This window comes from Lipotes vexillifer, unplaced genomic scaffold (genome assembly GCF_000442215.2).
Source record: "Lipotes vexillifer unplaced genomic scaffold, Lipotes_vexillifer_v1.1 scaffold209, whole genome shotgun sequence".
Classification (NCBI taxonomy): Eukaryota; Metazoa; Chordata; class Mammalia; order Artiodactyla; family Lipotidae; genus Lipotes; species Lipotes vexillifer.
Window position 1 is genome coordinate 1,048,860 of NW_006787556.1, and position 22,149 is coordinate 1,071,008.

Consider the following 22,149-nt stretch of genomic DNA (forward strand, 5'->3'; position numbering starts at 1 on the left):
AGGTATTATTATCCTCTTTTTAAAGATGAGGACATTGAAGCACAGAGAGGTTAAGTAACTTGTTGAAGGTCACACAGCTAATAAGTGGCAAAATCGGCATTTGAACCTGTTCCAATGTCTGTCCTCTTAACTAGTGATTATACTGTCTCTCAGGAGACAAGAGTACTTAAAAGCTAGCACAAGGAGTCAGATAGCACAAGGAGTCAGTCTAAAGAGACTTCTATCGGCCAAATGTAACATAAGCATAGAAAAGAGGGTGATAATTATAGCTAACTACATTATGGAAAGTTCCTAATGATTCTCAAAAAAAGGAAAAGCTAGCTCAAGGAGTATAAAACCATAGCTATAATTCAAGGATGACTACGATAGGATAAGTTTAATTTTTTAAGCAGTTTACACATAGAGAAGAGTATTGACGAGTAAGTGTTTCTTCTATGAAGTATGTATCTGTCTTATATGTATTTTACTCTGTAGAAGTAGGAAATGGTAGACAGAGAGTAAGGGGTGTGTACAGGTAAGGTTTGGGGAGGCTGTATTCAAAGAATTATGCTTACACACACCATGGCATAAGCAAACCAATAGTTTTCTTAGCTGTAAAGTGTGGGTAGAGGTATGTAAAGGATACCTATGTTCATCAAGGAGTCTTTCATGTGTTAGTCAAAAAGGCTTGAGAGTCTGCAAGAACAAGGCAAAGACTTGTACAGCCCTTAGCATCTGCATCAGGACTGTTTACCTCTTATGTTTCCCCAAAGTGTGTGAGGTGCAGGTGAGCTGACAGGTGAAAAGAATATTTATGCACATTCAGTGGATTTACATCCATGGATGTATGCCATTTGGGGGTTCAAAGTCCTGCATAATCTCCATAAGAACCCCCAATAATCCCCTCCTCCACACCAATAGGCAGAGAACTGTGAGGAAGCCAAACAATTCTGGAAAATGCAAGAATTATTCCCTTAACAAAATGCAAGAATTATTCCCCTAACAGAAAGGACTGATTACAGAAAAGAACCAGCTAGAAAGAAGGTGAATGTCTTGCCCAGTTGAATATCCCTGAAAGGAAACTACATAGACACTTGTCCTATCTCCTGAGAGATGTTACCTCTGCCAATTAAATGAGATGCATTTAATTGTAGGTAATCAGTAAACCAAGGCAGAATAAATATGACTAAGACAAGTAGACTTAGATACTAAATAAGGGGAAGTACTAGGTTGTAAGGACAGGTGTAGATTTGGAAAGTCCCCCGACACAGCAAGGAATCCTCAACTCCAAGAGAAGCTCGGCCTCATGAATTCAGGCTCATGTTCCAATCATCTTCAAAGGCAAAATTCTGTCACATCAAGAATCACCAGGTTGATGGATTAGAACCTACAAATTTCACTGATATGAGTTGGTTTCTTTACAGTCTGACACAATTGCCATAAGCCTGGGGAGTTTATAAGAATGAGTTATTCTAACCTCAGGAAAATATAGGTATTGACAGCCTGAAGAAATTAATCAAACCCAGAATGAAAAAAATTTAATAGGCTAAGTGTAGCTGAAATAATAAGTTTTGTAATCACTGAGATAATTTTGCTTAAACTACCAAACTAGGCTTGTTATTTTCTTTACTGAATTAGTTAAATCTGATTATGTTTTTAATTAATGCTTTAGTATTTAAAATAATTTATATTGTATTATTTATAAGCATGGATTTATTAATATGTCTGTGGTTGTGTTAGTTGCTGACAATGAATTTATTTGAGGTGATAGTGATAGCAGTTAAGGGACCACTCTCCCAATCTCCCTTAATGCTAATGAGATTAAATGGGTGTGTTGTATAGTACTTCCAGGAAGTCTCTTTGAAAGAGAGAAGACAGCTCTTCCCCCCTTCCTCAATCCTGCTGTGTAGGACATGTGATGATGGCTCTTGCTGCCACTCTGGACTGTAAAAAGATGAGCTACAAAGAGCCTGCATCTCTGGGAACCAGGGAGCTGCCATACTAGATTTCTTTCACGTGATGAATTTCTATCTAAAGTCATTTTTATTTTGACATTACTAATATTGGCAGCTGGGGAGGAGGAAGTTAAAGCAGCTGGCCTCCAATTTATTCACTCTGTGTGTGTGTGTGTGTGTGTGTGTGTGTGTGTGCACGTGGTGGGGAGCAAAGAGAAACACTCCTGGGAAAAATAAGGAGGCAAGTGACCCTGTCTAATTTTTTCTCACTGGGCCTGCAGGTAAATAGACCAGGAGTTGGCAAACTGTTTCACTGGCCAGCTCCCTGTTTTGTAAATAAAATTTTACTGGAACACAGCTATACCCATTTACTTATATATTGTCTGTGGCTGCTTTTGTGCTACAGTGGCAGAGTTGACTAGTTGTGCCAGAAACTGTATGGCCTGCAAAGCATAAAACATTTATAGAAAAAGCTGTGATGACCCCTGAAATAAACTAATGATATTTGCTAGGGGGAAAAGTCCTTTTCTATAGAATGCCCTGAGTAGGATATGCCTAGCTAAGTATTACTTAAAGTATTCAATAAGTAAACCCATAATCTATGAAGCGTGGCTCCCTGATGACTGCCACATAAGCCATACAACTCTCGGGTATAAAATGGAGATGTTCCTACATGCTTCCTACTGTGTGAAATAATAACCCACAGAACCTCATTTGGAGATCTCTATTGAACTCTGTTCTTAAACTCTGTTCTGCCCTATTGCTCTTTTTCTCTGTGCCTATGCCAGTATCCATACTATTTGACTGTAGAGATATAGCTGCATAATTGAAGAATTAAATAAGCTCATGCTGAGCTTTGTTTTTGACAGATACCAAACTTTTCTTGCTGCCCTTTTACTTCTTTGTGTGAAGTTATGTAAAACTTATGTTTTGTTATGTAGTGGATGCTTGTGCTTCACTCAGATCCCCTTCAATCCTTTTTCCACCTTTGTTTTTTGGATATTTTTCTTAGAGTCTGCTTTGCTCAAACACAGTGAGCAAGAAGTACCTGGGAATTTATAGTCCCCAGGATAGCCCTTATCCTATGACGAACGTGTGAGAGAATATGAGGACTCCAGCTCCCTTGCCTCAGGTAGGGAAAATACTGAGGCACATATTTCACTCCAGAGTTCCTTACATGATCAGGCTGAAGCTACCCTTTGCACGACTGAGTGCCTAAGCTTGGGTGGCTTCTTCCCCTTCCCTGTCCTTCTTCTCCTACACCCTAGATAGTTTCCTCTGGGAGTACTTCCTTTCTTGCATAGAAATCCTTTTCTCAGGGTCTGCTGCTGGGGAACCTGACTTATGACATCTAAGAAGCAAAGAATACCCATGACTTTACCTTTTAAAATTGATGTTGAGATTGGCGGTCATGACAATTCCCCCAGGTATAGCTGCACACATACCAACAGCAGCATCAATCATTGTTGCAATGGCACCTCCATGAAGGAATCTAGTCACAAGAGGAAAAGAGAAATGTGTTCACAAGTTCTGAAAACAGCCCCTTAAGAGAGAAAAATTATCCAAGCCTCCCATATAATCTACTTCTGAAAGTTCCACTTAATTCATGTTCAATGTACTGAATGTCAAATTATATCCATGTTCTCACCTTCATTTTGTTCATAGCATAACACTGTAGTATTTGTAACAAAGCCAGAACCTAATGATAACCAGGTCACAAGCAAGCAAAAAGCTAAAATCCGATTTAGAAAATTTATATTATGTTTTTATTAAACTAACTATACACATCATTGTTTAAAAATTTAGGAAATGAAGATAAACAGAAGAAAAAGAAATTAAAAATTATAAGGCTATCTAGTGACAAACCAATATTAACATGTTAATGATACTCTCTAAAATTATACTCTTTTGCCCTATGTCCTATACTTCTGTCATTTAATAATTTACAGTAAACATCTATCCATGTCAATAAATATAAATCTACATTACCACTTTAATGTCTTCATTGTAGTCCATGGATACAGGGCGATACTATAAGATAACAACCTCTTAGATCCACATTTCTAGGCTATCATTCTTACCCAGGTACCCCTTGCAGATAAGGACCTCCTTGAAACAAGCAAACTGTCCTTTTCTCATCATCATTATAGAATATCACGTATTCAAAGCCCAGGCCATCCTCATAGCCTCTGGTGAAGAGCTGGGCCTGTGACAGTTGTTCTTTCACAAGCTTTGAGTCTGTAAGCAAATGAAGTGGATGGGCACATGAGAAACAGGTATGAGAAAAATACCATGACAGAGACAAATATCTGTACCCTGCAAGAATCACAGGTCAATGGATGATTGATTAAAATGCCAACCAGGTGCAAAACTGAAGGGGCTGGGAGGGTCCCAAAGAAACAGAATACAGGATCTTTGCTCCAGTGGAATTAGTCTAACTGGGAACATAGTAAAAATAAATGAAATCAAAACAAAGTACTAACACATGGCAATCATGAAATATATACATAAATACAAAGGGTATATGGAATAAAATAGTAAGGTATAGACAGAAATCCTTCTTAGAATAAGTGTGATTTAAATGAGATTTAAAGAAAGTGAGTAATGTAACAGTAGAGAGGTTTTCCTTGCAGACATGAGTTTAGCCTGAGCAGAAGATAGTTATCATACTGAATTAGAAACAGAGGCAGGTCAGCCCAGTATTCAAAGTGATTATGACTCCTGAGTCTCCAACTCAGAGCTAGAACCATTAGGGTTCATGAAATCAAATTAGTGGGTTGTAGGCAGAGTTTAAAAAGAAAATGAATGCTTCACATATATCCTGGATAAGTACTAGTATACTCATTTATGTATGTTTTTTTCAATTATACAACTGTGCACAAGTTGTGTGTTCTGGGTTGTGAGTCAAAATGTAGGTAACTTCAAAATAAAGACTGAAAGCTACTGCTGAGGGAAGGGCATGTTTGTCCTTTCATACCCATTTTAAGATTTAATTTCCCAAACTCTTAGCTTTCTTTCACAGCTCATCATGATTTGCCATGTATAACGGTGATTCCTTTATTGATACCAAATTTACATTTACAAACTTGGAAAAGGATATGAGATGAGAAGATCTGGGAGAAGTGGGGAGGACAAGGGAGGATATTATTTAGGCCTTGAGCATCTGGGGACAGGTACCCTGTCTCTTGGACTTTGTGTGCTCAACAACTGGCAGATAGGCACACACTATATGCGCTCTAGCAGTGGTTGAGAAACTGAATGATTTGGAGGGCCAGACAAAGAAACTTAAAATTGAGAATCAGTCTCGTGGTACAGTAGAAAAGAACCTTGTCCTGGAAGTTGGGAAATTTTTCATGACTTAGCTTTGGCCTAGAATTTGCTCCCTTCTCCATACTTTATCCATACATATCCATAAACCTAAATGACCTCTAAGATCTGTTCCAACTCTAACACTCTGGGATTTCAGAATAAGATAGGCATCAAACCCTTCTAATTTTTTAGTTAGGAGTTCAAAATTTCTGGTTTAGATTACTAAACCTTGAGGTTACCTCATAAAAATGGGAAAAATAAAGATGGTGGGGAAGTCTGTTAGAAATGCAGAATATTGGGCTCTACCCCTGACCTACTGAAGCTGAACCTACATTTTAACAAGATTACCAGGTGCTTCATATTCATGTTAAAATCTGAGAGGAACTGATCTTTTAAGACATGGGATAACACTGAAGGTAGCAGAGGAGTAACATGATCAGATTTGAATTCTGAATCACTCTGCTAGCTGGACGAAAGGAGAGGGATAAGAAAGATGAGTGAGAAGATCACTGAAACACTATAAAATCACAATCACCCAACTTTTCTGCTTGGTGGGGTGATTTTCTCCAGCTGTGTTCAGCTGCATGAGGGCCTGTGCAAATAAGAGATGGCAGATGTTGAGATTCATCCAGGGCCGGGGTTTTCCTAGATAAATGCGCTACAGAAGTTCAGATAAAAGAGGGCTATGGGGACAATGAGAAAGTAGAGGACTCAATCAACTGAAGGTCTCAATGAGGCCAAAGAATTTTTTCTGTGGGGGCTTTGAACAAGTAAGCTGGAAGGAAAAAGGTTGTGGTCAGAAAAAGGATGTCTAAATGTGTGGATTTGGAGGTTGTGCACTTTCTGAAGATGATGAGGCTCAAGATGTCCTCAGGAGTGCATTGCTGGGGCTGTGCAAAAGAAAGGTCATAGGTGATGAGAGGGTAAATAAACTGAGGAGCCATGGTGCGGATAGTGGGTTGCTGAGAATGGTGAATAGAGTTGGGTAGAGAGGAAAACAGTTAACCAGGTGCTGAAATACTCAACATATAGGGAAAGGTTGGTAGATGACAGCTACAAGAAGGGGAAGTTGAGGGTGATAAAGTCGGAAAAAGTGAGATGGTATAAACCTCAAAAGGAATGGGGGTTTTCTAAGAAGGAGGGGAAATAATAATTTGAAAGCAAGTATGGGTAGCAAGGAGGACCTCAAACTCCTCCCTCTTCTGAGAGGGTCAAGTTTCCGACAAGAGACGATAGTTAGGTTGGATGAAGGGATGAGCAGAAACATGTGGGAACTGAACCCTAGAAACTACTGACATTTAAGGAGTGGGTAGAAGGAGAAAGTGAAAATTGGTCAGAGGTTTGTGAAAGCCAAGAGACAAAACATTTCAAGGAGAATGAGATTAACAGTTAGGTCCAGCACAGTAAGGGCTGAAAAATGCCCACAAAATACGGCAATTAGGTCGCTAGTGGCTTAAGTGAAGAAATTTCAGTAGAGCTATTGCACTGGGTTAAGGACATTCAATTAATTTTGTGATATGGTGAATAGTTAGAATGGAATTAGTAACACAAATTACTAATTTTCCCCTTCATTTATAAAACAGGGTTAATTCTTATTTCTCTCTATATTGGTGGTTCTATAAAGAAACTTATGAACTCTACCATTTTTCTTGGTTAAGGTAGTTTTATTTTTGTTTCATTCATTTCTTTGGTTGTGTTGGGTCTTCACTGCTGCATGGGCTTTCTCTAGTTGTGGTGAACAGGGGCTACTCTTTGTTGAGGTGTGTGGATTTCTCATTTTGGTGGCTTCTCTTGTTGCAGAGCATGGGCTCTAGGTGCGTGGGCTTCAGTAGTTGCAGCACATGGGCTCAGTAGTTGTGGTGCTTGGGCTCAGTAGTTGTGGTTTGAGGGCCCTAGAGCATGTGAGCTTCAGTAGTTGTGGCGCAAGGGCCTAGTTGCTTTGTGGCACGTGGGATCTTCCTGGACCAGTGACTGAACCCATCCGCTGCACCAGCAGGCGGATTCCCAACCACTGTGTCACCAGGGAAGCCCCTGTTTCATTCATTTCTTCAGCAAATATTGAAGTATTCAGTAAATACCATGAGGAAACTGAGGCAAGAAAAGGTAAAGTAACTTGCCCAAGGTCACACAGCTTTAAGTTGTAGAACCAGAATTTGAACCCACTCACTATATTTTCAACCATGAAATTAGTTAAGTTGTCAGCTTTTGGATGGCCTCTAAAGCTGTGTGACTGAATGAGATTACCAACAGAGTTTAGTGAAGCAAGGAGTACTAAGGATTGAGATATGGGGCACCCTAACATTAAGTCTGGAGGAACTGGCAAAAGAAACTAAAAAGGAAGAACCAGTGAAGTAGAAGACTGTGGTGTCCTGGAAGCCAAGTTCAAGGAGAAAGGAGTTATCAGCTGTGCCAAAAGCTGAGCAAGGTCATTGGTTAGCAACATGAAGGTCACTGGTGACAGCAGTTCTGATGGAGTGGTGGGAGTGAGAATCTGCTTGGAGAGGTTTAAGAGAGACCAGGGAGAGAGAAACCCAGTTGTGGCATGTCTGTACACTGATGAGAAAGATCTAGCAGAGAGGGATATCCTTAAGTAGGCCAAAGAGATAGAATACAGTGCACCAATAGGAGGCTTGGTCTCTCATAAGAGTATGGTCTGTTCATTCATAACAGGAAAAAGCAGAACATCAGGCACAGACGCAGGGAAGAGGGTAAATGAGGTAGGGGTTGCTTGGAAATTCTCTTCTGATTGCTTTTATTTTCTGTGAAACAGGAGGCAAGATCAGCTGAGAGTGAGGCTTGAGAAAAAGAAGGTAGGAAATAGTCATCTAGGAGAGCAGGAGAGTGAGTAGACAAGGGAAAGATGAAATATGATTGTCAGGCAATGTTAAGGGCCTACTTGAGGTCATTAAAAAAAAAAAAACATTGGGCTTCCCCAGTGGCACAGTGGTTGAGAATCCGCCTGCCAATGCAGGGAACATGGGTTCGATCCCTGGTCCGGGAAGATCCCACATGCTGCGGAGCAACTAAACTCGTTGTGCCAAAACTACTGAGCCTGTGTTCTAGAGCCTGTGAGCCACAACTACTGAGCCCACGTGCCGCAACTACTGAAGCCTGTGCGCCTAGAGCCCATGCTCCACAATGAGAGAAGCCACTGCAATGAGAAGCCCGCGCACTGCAACGAAGAGTAGCCCCCGCTCGTTGCAACTAGAGAAAGCCTGCGTGCAGCAACAAAGACGCAACACAGCCATAAATAAATAAAAAATAAATAAATAAATAAATAAAATTAACAAAACAAAACAAAACAAAACAAACATCACAGGAGTTCCCTGGCAGTCCAGTGGTTAGGGCTCTGTGCTCCCAATGCAGGGGGCACGTGTTCCATCCCTGGTCACGGAACTAAGATCCTGCAAGCTGCGTGGCATGGCCAAAAGAAAAAAAACAAAGAAAAAACCCTCCAAACATCACAATCCCCAAACACCTACTAAAGGTATGTTTAGATGATTACAAGACAATCAGTAAAATAATAAATATCTGTATAAGTTTCATGCAGTCAGGAACCCTATCTATGTACTCAGGCTTGTTTCAGGAATACAACACTTTGCACAGCACAGATACTCAACAGATAGTTGTTGAATGAATATATAAGGGACGTTGCGAATAAGAAAGCAAAAAGGTCTTTACAGGCTGACTCTAAAAATGAAGAATGTATATATATTAGGTATATATATAAAGTTCTTCAGTTAGGCTCAGTAAGTCAGCCACATAGGTGCAGAAGAGGGGAGACAAATAATTCAAATGAAAGACACAGGGTGTTAGCTGACTGTCAGTCAACAGTGTGACGTGGCTACCTACTTAGTGCTAATGTCTTACTCTGCATGGAAAGACCATAATTTGAGTTTCAATCTTAGTTCTGGGAAGCACAGACTAAGGATCTGAGAAACTGGAACATGTCCTGGGAAAAGCAACTAGGAATGTGAAGGAGACTGAAATACCCTCTAGGAAAAAAGCCAGAAAACAACAGAGAAGATTGGCCTGGCAATGAGAATTGGCAGGTACCCAGGAGTGAGATACATAGATCTGATTCCTAAATTCCAATATATATTGATATATTTTAATCCATATAAAATGATGCCAAATGAAAGGATTATACTTATTCTGTGTGTTCCTAGATGGTAGAACTAACTGAATGGATGAAAGTACAAGAGAGATTATAGCTCAATACAGTTAGAGCTGTCCAAAATGAAAAAAGCACCCCAGTCCCAAGTACTCCATGATTGGAGGGGTTCAAATTAAGTCCAGATGACTGGCTGTAAGGTTTAAAATAGAAAGCAAGAGAAGACAGAGAAAGGTTAAGACGATAGTTGTAGCTCCCAACCCGTTTTCTATTCCAAAACAACCGAGGTTAACCTTTTGCAAGGAAAATTTACATTTATAAAGGAAATCTCCATTTGTATGGGTGTCTCCCTCTCAGTACCGGGAAGAGAAGAACTCTAAATCACAAGAGAATCTTTTCAATGGAGAAAGCAGCAATTTACATCTTTTCTTGGTAATCTCCTCACAACACCCCTACCCCCAACACCCTCCTTTTGTCTTTAGCTGAAAATGGTATTTAAACTGGTGGTTTATGACTTCCTGGTGGCACAGAGGTTAAGAATCCACCTGCCAATGCAGGGGACACAGGTTTGAGCCCTGGTCTGGGAAGATTCCACATGCCACGGAGCAACTAAGCCTGCAAGCCACAACTACTGAGCCTGCACTCTAGAGCCCGTGAGCCACAACTACAGAGCCTGAATGCCACAACTACTGAAGCCCGTGTGACTAGAGCCTGTGCTCCACAACAAGAGAAGCCACCGCAATGAGAAGCCCATGCACTACAACGAAGTGTAGCCCCTGCTCGCTGCAACTAGAGAAAGCCTGCACGAGCAACAAAGACACAATGCAGCCAAAAGTAAATTAATTAATTAATTAATTAATAACAAAAAATAAACTGGTGGCTTAGGCTACCTCGGAGAGTTACTCACTTTTCCCTGGGCATCTCCCAGGTATACATGAGGTATATGTGCTAATAAACTTCTGGTTTTTCTTTTTTCTTTTTTAAAGAAAGCAACGGGCAGAAAAGAAGGCAGTCCACTGTTCCTCCCAATTCCTATATGAGGGATCTCCTTTTTTTTGGTGTTATTAAAGTGCATTTACTTTGTTTTCGTTTTTTAGTGGTTTGGCTCTCGTCACTAGAGTGTTCACTACAGGAGGGAAGAGACTTTAGGTAAAAAAAAAAACAACCAAGTAGAGCATCTTAAGCAGGTTCCCTGGTGTGTGTTTCTTCCCTTCCTTCTTATCTTTCTTCGTCCTACAAATATGTATAAAGCACTTACTATGTATCAGGTACTGTTCTAAGCACTGGAGATATAGTGGGGAATAAAACATATAAAAATCTCTGCCCTTATGAAATGTCAACTATGAATTGGTATTTTGCATTGGCACTTGCCATCTACCTCTACAAGGATTAAATCATGTGCTGCTGCAGCTGCTGATTTTCGACACCCCCTGAAAGGAGTTCAGCATGGAGAGCAGAAATGAGGCATCCTGGGCTCTGGGAAAAACTGGCAGAAAAGGTCTTCAGATAGATATTTTCAGAAGTCAATTTTATGAGCCCAATTCTTGTATCTCCTCATATCTAGAAAAGCACTAAAATCCTTCACGGTGACGTCTGCTCCTTGTGACTAGCAGTAACCTTCACTAGAGACTCGCTCGATGGCATGCATTCCCCCTCCACCAAAATCACATATATACTGACCTTCTTCCCCTACCTCTTTGGAGCAGTTTTTCAGAGCTATCTGAAATGCTGTCTCCTGGGCTGCAGTCCTCATTTTGCCCAAAATAAAACTTAACTCGCAACTCTCACATTGTGCATTTTTTTTTCAAGTTGACGGTTTTATGGCAACCACGAAGGGACCCAGAGTGGACTTCTCTCCTTCGCCTAAACTCTACGAGGAACTGGAGCCTTGGTACCAGCAGAGGCCCCTTGCACCCATCTGCCTCCTTGGAGAGTCCAGATGAATTTGGGTAAGTCTCTCCTGGTTCTCAGATCTCGTGTGTTGGTTGATGATCCTGAGTTTTATTTTGCAGAGTAGCAGGTACCTGCCTCCTCCCAGTTGAAAGATATGGGGTGGGGGCCCTGGTTAAAAGATACCAGGGAAATATCCACTCAGTTGAAAGATACCATGGAATACTCACCCAGGTGAAAGATACTGTGGAGCGGGAGCTGGTTGAAAGATACCAGGGTTTGCTCAGTTGTAGGAGACTGAGTGGTCTGCAATGAGTAGTTAGGTAAGAGGCTGATCTGATGCTTTTCCTCAGTTCAGCTGCCTTAATAGAATTTGTCAAGATAAAAGTGAAGATATTACATAAGAGCTTTGCTCCGAAGAAAGGGCACAAGACTCCTCCCAGCCTGTTCTGGCTTTCTCAGGCGACTGAGAAATTTATGGAAGTGGTGGAGGCAGTCCTCATGCCATGCAGTGATCCCATAGGGAAACCTACTCATTAATTAAAAGGCTTCCTCATCCAGGGGCATGCATAAGAATTGGCCATTCAGTGATCCAAGCACCCACGGTGGCATTAGACCACTGAAGGGAGAAACTGAGACATGTAAGAGGGCTGAAACAACTCTGGGGTGATGCCTAGAGGAGCTAAGCTCACAAGCAGCACACTGGCCCACCACACAATTTCACTAGTAAATTTTATCCCTGACAAATTCCACTTAAAATAGGAGATAGAGCCTCTCAAACACAGAAACAAGGGGCATCAGAAAGCCAGCCTCTAACTAACACTCCAGGCAGGTTTATGTATGTACAAAACTCATATTTGCAAGTACCTACTTAATTGGGGAAATATACCAAAGGAGATCTCAACCTAAAATGACCAAATTGGGGTTCTTTTGCTATTTCAAAATTAATATTTTTGTGCACACAGTTAGAAAAAAGCAAGCCATGAGATCAAACAGACTGAATGGAATGGTTACTTTGATTGGTATCTAGAAGCTTCTAAAAGAGGAAATGATAGAGTAACTTCTTTTCAGGAAACCAACAATTAATTACTTGAAACTATATCAGACCAACTTTTTAAAACCATTAAAAAGAAAGAAAAGGGGGTATCTATGAAAATTATGAAACTTCAATTGTGCCAGTTAAGTACACAATGCCAGTCGAAGGTTAACCAACCCCCATTTAATTCCCAACTAGTAGAGAAAGCTAGCTTGAAGGAAAAAAAGAACCTCAAAAAACAGAAACATATCTCTTCAGAATTCTGACCCTGAGGAACAAGTCCTACTAGGAGAACTTGATTTTCTCTCCCTGTGCCTTGAAACTAGGGCTCTCAGGAACAATTATCTTATATAGACCATCTCTGAGTCCTGAGTCTGAGGAAAATACAGGGAACAAAGCCTTTAAAATTCTTTCTTATTCCACTGTTAGTTATAAACTAGTGAGTTTTACATTTTGATATCTGATTCATGACAAAGTTTAGAAAATGAAGCTATATAGATCTCTCGTTGTGTCTGTCTAGATATATGTATGTCTCAGTATGTGTGTCCCTTTGGATAATGCTGCTGAGGTTAATTTGTAAATGACCTCTATTTAACTGGCTTAAGAAAAAGCAAGCACTGACATTCACAGAAAGATAGACAAGATGAAAAGGCAGAGGGCTATGTACCAGATGAAGGAACAAGGTAAGACCCTAGAAAAACAACTAAATGGAGCAGAGATAGGCAACCTTCCAGAAAAAGAATTCAGAATAATGATAGTGAAGATGATCCAGGACCTCGGAAAAAGAATGGAGGCAAAGATCAAGAAGATGCAAGAAATGTTTGACAAAGACCTAGAAGAATTAAAGAACAAACAAACAGAGATAAAACAATACAATAACTGAAATGAAAACTACACTAGAAGGAATCAATAGCAGAATAACTGAGGCAGAAGAACGGATAAGTGACCTGGAAGACAGAATGGTGGAATTCACTGCTGCAGAACAGAATAAAGAAAAAAGAATGAAAAGGAATGAAGACAGCCTAAGAGACCTCTGGGACATTAAACGCAACAACATTCGCATTATAGGGGTCCCAGAAGGAGAAGAGAGAAAGAAAGGACCCAAGAAAATATTTGAACAGATTATAGTCAAAAACTTCCCTAACATGGGAAAGGAAATAGCCACCCTAGTCCAGGAAGTGCAGAGAGTCCCATACAGAATAAACCCAAGGAGAAACACGCTGAGAAACATAGTAATCAAATTGGCAAAAATTAAAAACAAAGAAAAATTATTGAAAGCAGCAAGGGAAAAATGACAAATAACATACAAGGGAACTCCCATAAGGTTAACAGCTGATTTCTCAGCAGAAACTCTACAAGCCAGAAGGGAGTGGAATGACATATTTAAAGTGATGAAAGGGAAGAAATGACAACCAAAATCACTCTAACTGGCAAGGATCTCATTCAGATTCGATGGAAAAATCAAAAGCTTTACAGACAAACAAAAGTTAAAAGAATTCAGCACCACCAAGCCAGCTCTACAACAAATGCTAAAGGAACTTCTCTAAGTGGGAAACACAAGACAAGAAAAGGACCCACAAAAAAACCCCCAAAACAATTAAGAAAATGGTCACAGGAACATACATATCGATAATTACCTTAAATGTGAATGGATTAAATGCTCCAACCAAAAGACACAGGCTCGATGAATGGATACAAAAACAAGACCCATATACAGGCTGTCTATAAGAGACCCACTTCAGACCTAGGGATACATACAGACTGAAAGTGAGGGGATGGAAAAAGATATTCCATGCAAATGGAAATCAAATGAAAGCTGGAGTAGCAATACTCATATTAGATAAAATAGACTTTAAAATAAAGAATGTTACAAGAGACAAGGAAGGGCACTACAAAATGATCAAGGGATCAATCCAAGAAGAAGATATAACAATTATAAATATATATGCACCCAACATAGGGGCACCTCAATACATAAGGAAACTGCTATCAGCTATAAAAGAGGAAATCGACAGTAACACAATAATAGTGGGGGACTTTAACACCTCACTTACATCAATGGACAGATCTTCCAGACAGAAAATTAATAAGGAAACACAAGCTTTAAATGACACAACAGACCAGATAGATTTAATTGATATTTATAGGACTTCCATCCAAAAACAGCAGATTACACTTTCTTCTCAAGTGCGCACAGAACATTCTCCAGGATAGATCACATCTTGGGTCACAAATCAAGCCTCAGTAAAGTTAAGAAAACTGAAATCATATCAAGCGTCTTTTCTGACCACAATGCTATGAGATTAGAAATCAATTACAGGGAAAAAAAACATAAAAAACACAAACACATGGAGGTTAAACAATATGTTACTAAATAACCAAGATATCACTGAAGAAATCAAAGAGGAAATCAAAAATACCTAGAGACAAATGGCAATGAAAACACGATGATCCAAAACCTATGTGATGCAGCAAAAGCAGTTCTAAGAGGGAAGTTTATAACAATACAATCCTACCTCAAGAAGCAACAAACATCTCAAATAAACAATCTAATCTTGCACCTAAAAGAACTAGAGAAAGAAGAACAAACAATACCCAAAGTTAGTAGAAGGAAAGAAATCATAAAGATCAGAGCAGAAATAAATGAAATAGAAACAAAGAAAACAATAGCAAAGATCAATAAAACTAAAAGCTGGTTCTTTGAGAAGATAAACAAAATTGATAAACCATTAGCCAGACTCATCAAGAAAAAGAGGGAGGGGACTCAAATCAATAAAATTAGAAATGAAAAAGGAGAAGTTACAACAGACATTGCAGAAATACAAAATATCCTAAGAGACTACTACAAGCAACTCTATACCAATAAAGTGGAAAACCTGGAAGAAATGGACAAATTCTTAGAAAGGTATAACTTTCTAAGACTGAACCAGGAAGAAATAGAAAATATGAACAGACCAATCACAAGTAATGAAACTGTGATTAAAAATCTTCCAACAAACAAAAGCCCAGGACCAGATGGCTTCACAGGTGAATTCTATCAAACATTTAGAGACGAGCTAACAATCCTTCTCAAACTCTTCCAAAAAACTGCAGAGGAAGGAACACTCCTAAACTCATTCTATGAGGCCACCATCACCCTGATACCAAAACCAGACAAAGATACTACAAAGAAAGAAAATTACAGACCAATATCACTGATGAATATAGATGCAAAAATCCTCAACAAAATAATAGCAAACAGAATCCAACAACACATTAAAAGGATCATACACCATGATCAAGTGGGATTTATCCCAGGGATGCAAGGATTCTTCAATATATGCAAATCAATAAATGTGATATACCATATTAACAAACTGAAGAATAAAAACCAAATGATCATCTCAATAGAGGCAGAAAAAGCTTTTGACAAAATTCAACACCCATTTATGAAAAAACTCTCCAGAAAGTGGGCACAGAGGGAACCTACCTCAACATAATAAAGGCCATATATGACAAACCCACAGCAAACATCATTCTCAATGGTGAAAAACGGAAAGCATTTCCTCTAAGATCAGAAACAAGACAAGGATGTCCACTCTCACCACTATTATTCAACACAGTTTTGGAAGTCCTAGCCACGGCAATCAGAGAAGAAAAAGAAATAAAAGGAATACAAACTGGAAAAGAAGAAGTAAAACTGTCACTGTTTGCAAATGACATGATACTATACATAGAGAATCCTAAAGATGCCACCAGAAAACTACTAGAGCTAATCAATGAATTTGGTAAAGTTGCAGGATACAAAATTAATGCACAGAAATGTCTTGCATTCCTATACACTAACGATGAAAAATCTGAAAGAGAAATTAAGGAAACACTCCCATGTACCACTGCAACAAAAAGAATAAAATACCTAGGAATAAACCTACCAAGGGAGACAAAAGACCTGTATGTAGAAAATTATAAGACACTGATGAAAGAAATTAAAGATGATACAAACAGATGGAGAGATATACCATGTTCTTGATTGGAAGAATCAATATTGTGAAAATGACTACTACCCAAAGCAATCTGCAGATTCAATGCAATCCCTATCAAACTACCAATGGCATTTTTTACAGAACTAGAACAAAAAATCTTAAAATTTGTATGGAGACACAAAAGACCCCGAATGGCCAAAGCAGTCTTGAGGGAAAAAAATGGAGCTGGAGGAATCAGACTCCCTGACTTCAGACTATACTACAAAGCTATAGTAATCAAGACAATATGGTACTGGCACAAAAACAGAAATATAGATCAACGGAACAGGATAGAAAGCCCAGAGATAAACCCATGCACCTATGGTCAACTAATTTATGACAAATGGGGCAAGGATATACAATGGAGAAAAGACAGTGTGTTTAATAAGTGGTGCTGGGAAAACTCGACAGCTACATGTAAAAGAATGAAATTAGAACACTCCCTAACACCATACACAGAAGTAAACTCAAAATGGATTAGAGATCTAAATGTAAGACCAGACACTATAAAACTCTAAAAGGAAAGCATAGGAAGAACACTTTGACATAAATCACAGCAAGATCTTTTTTGATCCACCTCCTAGAATAATGGAAATAAAAACAAAAATAAACAAATGGGATCTAATGGAACTTAAAAGTTTTTGTGCAGCAAAGGAAACTACAAACAAGACGGAAAGACAACCCTCAGAATGGGAAAAATATTTGCAAATGAATCAACGGACAAAGGATTAATGTCCAAAATATATAAACAGCTCATGCAGCTCAATATTAAAAAAACAACCCAATCAAGAAATGGGCAGAAGACCTAAAGACATTTCTCCAAAGAAGACATACAGATGGCCAAAAAGCACATGAAAAGCTCCTCAACATCACTAATTATTAGAGAAATGCAAATCCAAACTACAATGAGGTATCACCTCACACCAGTTAGAATGGGCATCATCAGAAAATCTAGAAACAACAAATGCTGGAGAGGATGTGGAGACAAGGGAATCCTCTTGCACTGTTGGTGGGAATGTAAATTGATACAGCCACTATGGAGAACAGTATGGAGGTTCCTTAAAAAACTAAAAATAGAATTACCATATGACCCAGCAATCCCACTAATGGGCATATACCCAGAGAAAACCGTAATTCAAAAAGACACATGCACCCCAATGTTTATTGCAGCACTATTTACAATAGCCAGGACATGGAAGCAACCTAAATGCCCACTGACAGACAAATGGATAAAGATGTGCTACATATATACAATGAATATTACTCTGCCATAAAAAGGAATGAAATTGGGTCATTTGTAGAGATGTGGATGGATCTAGAGACTGTCTTACAGAGTGAAGTAAGTCAGAAAGAGAAAAATAAATATCGTATAATAATACATATATGTGGAACCTAGAAAAATGGTACAGATGAACTGGTTCGCAGGGCAGAAATTGAGACACAGATGTAGAGAACAAATGTATGGACACCAAGGGGGGAAAGCTGGTAGGGGTGGGGAGGTGGTGGTGGGATGAACTGGGAGATTGGGATTGACATATATACCCTAATACGTATAAAATGGATAACTAAGAACCTGATGTATAAAAAAATAAATAAAATAAAATTCAAAAAAAAAAGTAAGCACAAATCAAACAATTCTAAATACAAGAGAAATTAAGCTGAATGAATTTCAGGTTCATGTGAACTGGGAAATATTCAGTATTAAATTAATATCTGGTATTAATGTTTTAAGTTTGTTGATCTAATTAATACAGACATGGTTTTAGAGTCATCAACATTAAGAGTAATACTTTTATTGTACCTAGGTGTAATATAAGCTAAATAAAACCTTGTTATATCTGTTACAAATATGTCAGCAGGGAAAGTAACTTGACGTGAAGAAACTTTTAAGGAAAGAAAATGTAAATGAGATAGGTGCTTTTAGATAAACTCTATTAAGAATAATTATGCTTTACGAATGTCTATCTGAAATAGTCTCTCCAGGTTCTGGTAATTTGAAATTGTAGAGTTGTGCTAAATTAAGTTAAGTGATGGAAGCTTATTGAATAGCTAGGTCATTCCCAAATAAAATAAGATACTGAAACATTAATTACTGAACATTGGCTTCCTTTTACAGAGAAACAAAAGGTATTTAGGATTATAAATGAATATGTTTCGTGCCACATTCTCTAAAGAAAGCAAATGTTTTTAGAAAATATCACTGGTATTTATGTTCACCAATCTACAGAATGCTAATGTAAAGGACAGTTCATAATTGCTTACTTAGTTTTCAAAAGAAATTAAGGTTTTAAGAGCTGAGGATTCTAATTTAAACATGTAGCTAAAGCTAATAGAAATAATAAAGGAAACATTTCAGTATACAGTAGGAAAGTAGGATGTATGTTTCTAGTAAAGAAGTCATGAGGAATAGAATCGCATTTTTTTAAGGGAAAAGGAAGTAGGTCTGACTTATAGCTGGCTGTTTCTGAATGGGAAATAAAGTGATGGATACAGAAAGTCATAAAAAGGTTTGTGGAAAGGGGACCCCAAGAAAAGAGTTTTGTGCATGGTCTGGATTGACTAAGGTTAAAATAAATTTAATTGAGTAAATGAATGTTATTTATTTATTTTTTATTATTTATTCATTTATTTTTGGCCGTGTTGGGTCTTTGTTGCTGCACGTGGGCTTTCTCTAGTTGCAGCGGGTGGGGCTACTCTTTGTTGTGGTGTGAGGCTTTTCATTGTGGTAGCTTCTCTTGTTGTGGAGCACGGGGGCTCTAGGCACGTGGGCTCAGTAGTTGTGGCTCATGGGCTCTAGAGCGCAGGCTAAGTAGTTGTGGCGCATGGGCTTAGTTGCTCCGAGGCACATGGGATCTTCCCAAACCAGAGCTCGAACCCGTGTCCCCTGCATCGGCAGGCGGATTCTTAACCACTGCACATCAGGGAAGTCCCGTAAATGAATTTCAAAAGTAAGCGGGTGCAAAACTTGAATTTGTTTTTTCTCTCTCAAGAGGGCAAGATTTCTGATAATGTTGAAATGCCTTTGATAACAGATTTCAAGTTTCTTTACCTTATAAGTGATCTGTTCTGTATTTGCCTTTGGAATCTTTTATTGTTACTTGGGCTAAGTGAATAACTATTGTTTCACAGTGACTATCTGTGATCCTATCTGACTGAATGTTCTAAATCCTTTTTGATATAGTTTGACAAAACTTCCTAAATCAAATTTTAATGACATCCTTTTGACCTCTAGCTAACTCTGGGATGCTTCAAAGGGCCCCTGATACATCCCAAAGAGAGATGTCAAACTAATTAGATTCATTTGGTATGTTAAATTACATGGGAAGTAATGTCAAATGAGTAATAAATCTTCTTAGGTTATATTGTATGGTAAATGTTGCTAATAAAGATATCCTAGAAATTATATGGAGTTCCTAAAATTCTGATATGTCCTGGTAAAATGTTATCAGTCATAATTCTAGTTATTATCTTAAAGTGTTGTATGTCATAGTAGTAACCAAGTTTCTTTGTTAATTGCATTGTAATCAGATTTTAAACGCGCCTTAAGTTTTCTGTCATTATAGACACTTACAGTTTCACTCTAATGCCTTTGCAAAAATGCTTCCTCTTCAAGAAAACTTATAGAAAGGACTTTTGGATAAATACAAGTTTCTGACTTTCAGACCATAATGCTGAACTGGGTAAGAAATTGAAGAATTCTAATGAAAAACCTGATGGCTTCATAAAGCTGTTAACAAAAAGGATTAGTTACACAGGACTGAGTCAACTGGTGAATATGGTTGTAAATTTTATGGTTTCTATCTGAAGAATTACTGGTTTAAATCTGTGTTTTCCAGGTGTAAGGAAAAACCTTCCCCTCAAACTAATTATGACTTATAGTAATTTGGTAAATTATACCTTTGTAAGCAGGATTGAAACATTTATCTTTGCTATCTGTCCGCTCCAGACACTGGAAACTCTCAGGTTGCCAGTAGCTTTATCAGATAAATTAGGAAGGCTACCTCACTAACAGGTACAGAAAACTCAAGGTATTTTGGGACCTTGAAAAGGGAGGAATTCACCTAGATCTGTTAGGCGAAATCTGTGATAAGCCCTTGGTGACTTTCTTAGCCCTGAGAGGTTATTTTAAAAGTCCAGCCTGAGACTCCTTATAAAAGTTTCAGCAAGCAAAAAGCCTATATGATCAATTATAGTTATATATCATCAGGCCAAGTGTATTGAGACCAGATTTATTTTGCAAACAAATTAGTCTTAATTTGGTTATATTTGGTAGAAATGAGGGTAATTTTAGAGAGAAAAAGATGTTTCAATGAATGTTAAATCCCAGTTTTGTTAATGGAGGTCTGTATTTACTAAGACTCACTTCCAGGATAGTTCCTTGTTGTTATGTTATATTGATATAAAGTTAAATTGTATTATTAAAAGCACACTCTAAGTTTGTTTTTGAAGCTTATCTCAGTAATCTATCTTTGGATGAAGATCATTTGCCCCATGACCTGCAACCAGGGGACTATGTATATTAGAAAAGACATCATTTAAAGGACTCACTACAACCCAGATGGAAAGGCCCTCACCAGGTACCCTTAACTAGTTCATGTGCAGCAAAACTAAAGGGATTCACTCTTGGATTCATATTTCCCACTTAAAAAGGGCTGCTGCACCAGACTGGTCTATAGAGAGGACTGCTAACCTCAAACTCACCTTAAAACACTGCTCAAACAGAGGAAACTATACTCACACCAGGATGAAAAGAAGACAACATCAGAAGCAGACAGCTTACCCAAGATGCTGGACCTGATTTGTATTATTTATAAAGTTTTCTTAACTTCTCAGACCTTTGCATATAAATCAAGTGTTTTCTATCATGGACACGATCCTATGCTAGTTTAAAAAATCAATCCAATTGTTGGGTTTGTAGCCAATCACCTTTGTCTAGTACTTCTGGATTACCTTGGTGGATTGCTCTACTCCAAGGCTCTAATTGGATGGCCCTTAGGAAATATATTTCAGAAGAAAGAAAGTTCACTCTTGATATTACTAGATGGGATCCCCTCACCTAGACAATTAATAATACCTGCTCTGACCCTGGCCATGAAAAAATGAATTTTCCTCTAAAGTTACTCAAGCTCAATCAGAGCAACAGCAAAATTTCAGCCAAGGAATAAAAGCTCCCGCAATTATGGGATGGATTTATGTGGTTAACACCAGGCTGTGGTCATTTAAGTTTTAAGGCACCCTTTTACCTTGGGAACAATCAAATTATACTAAGGATAACTAGCGTAGTAACTAGGAAATTGGGCTGGGAGCCTTATGGACAGTGACAATACACCATTTCCCTGAAAGATAACGATTGGTACAGAACAGACTATGTCAGGTGACCTGAAGATATACTGGGCTGTACCTAATGGAAGTTCTTGGCTTAATTCTCACTTATGACTTTAATAATATTGCTAGCTATGTTATTTGCATTTTTCCTGTTTTACAAGATTGTTGTTTCTTGCATTACCAAATGTGTGACTGAGTCTCCAACAAAAATACATAGTTTTATATGAGATCAATGATTGTAATACTGTAACTCTAGATATGGGAAGATACAACAAGAGGGAATTTTCCTGGACCATAACAGATTAGTAAGACAGGTGGTCCAGAGTCTTTAGTTACTGTTAAAAGATCTAGTCCAGTAATAGCACACTGAGTGGCCTGTCAGCAAAATCTTCACCAGACCTAGGAATGAGCCCTCCTAGCACCGTGGGACAAAATGGTCATGAAATGCCTCCCAAATCATGGTCGAATTTATGACCATGAGGAGGCGCTGTCAACTACAAATTGGCACTTGCCATTGGCACTTACCAACTCCCTTTACAA

The 22,149-nt window shown here is 38.6% G+C and overlaps 1 protein-coding gene across 1 annotated transcript in view; it reads right to left on the reverse strand.

The window, feature by feature from the left end:
- Positions 1–22,149, reverse strand: part of THEM4 (thioesterase superfamily member 4) — a 46,991-nt gene that overhangs the window by 14,114 nt on the left and 10,728 nt on the right. The window contains exons 3-4 of the mRNA XM_007460301.1: positions 4,016–4,172; positions 3,316–3,426 (exon numbers count right to left, since the gene is read on the reverse strand). Of these exons, the coding sequence (XP_007460363.1) occupies positions 3,316–3,426; positions 4,016–4,172 (268 nt within the window). The remainder of the gene's footprint in view (positions 1–3,315; positions 3,427–4,015; positions 4,173–22,149) is intronic.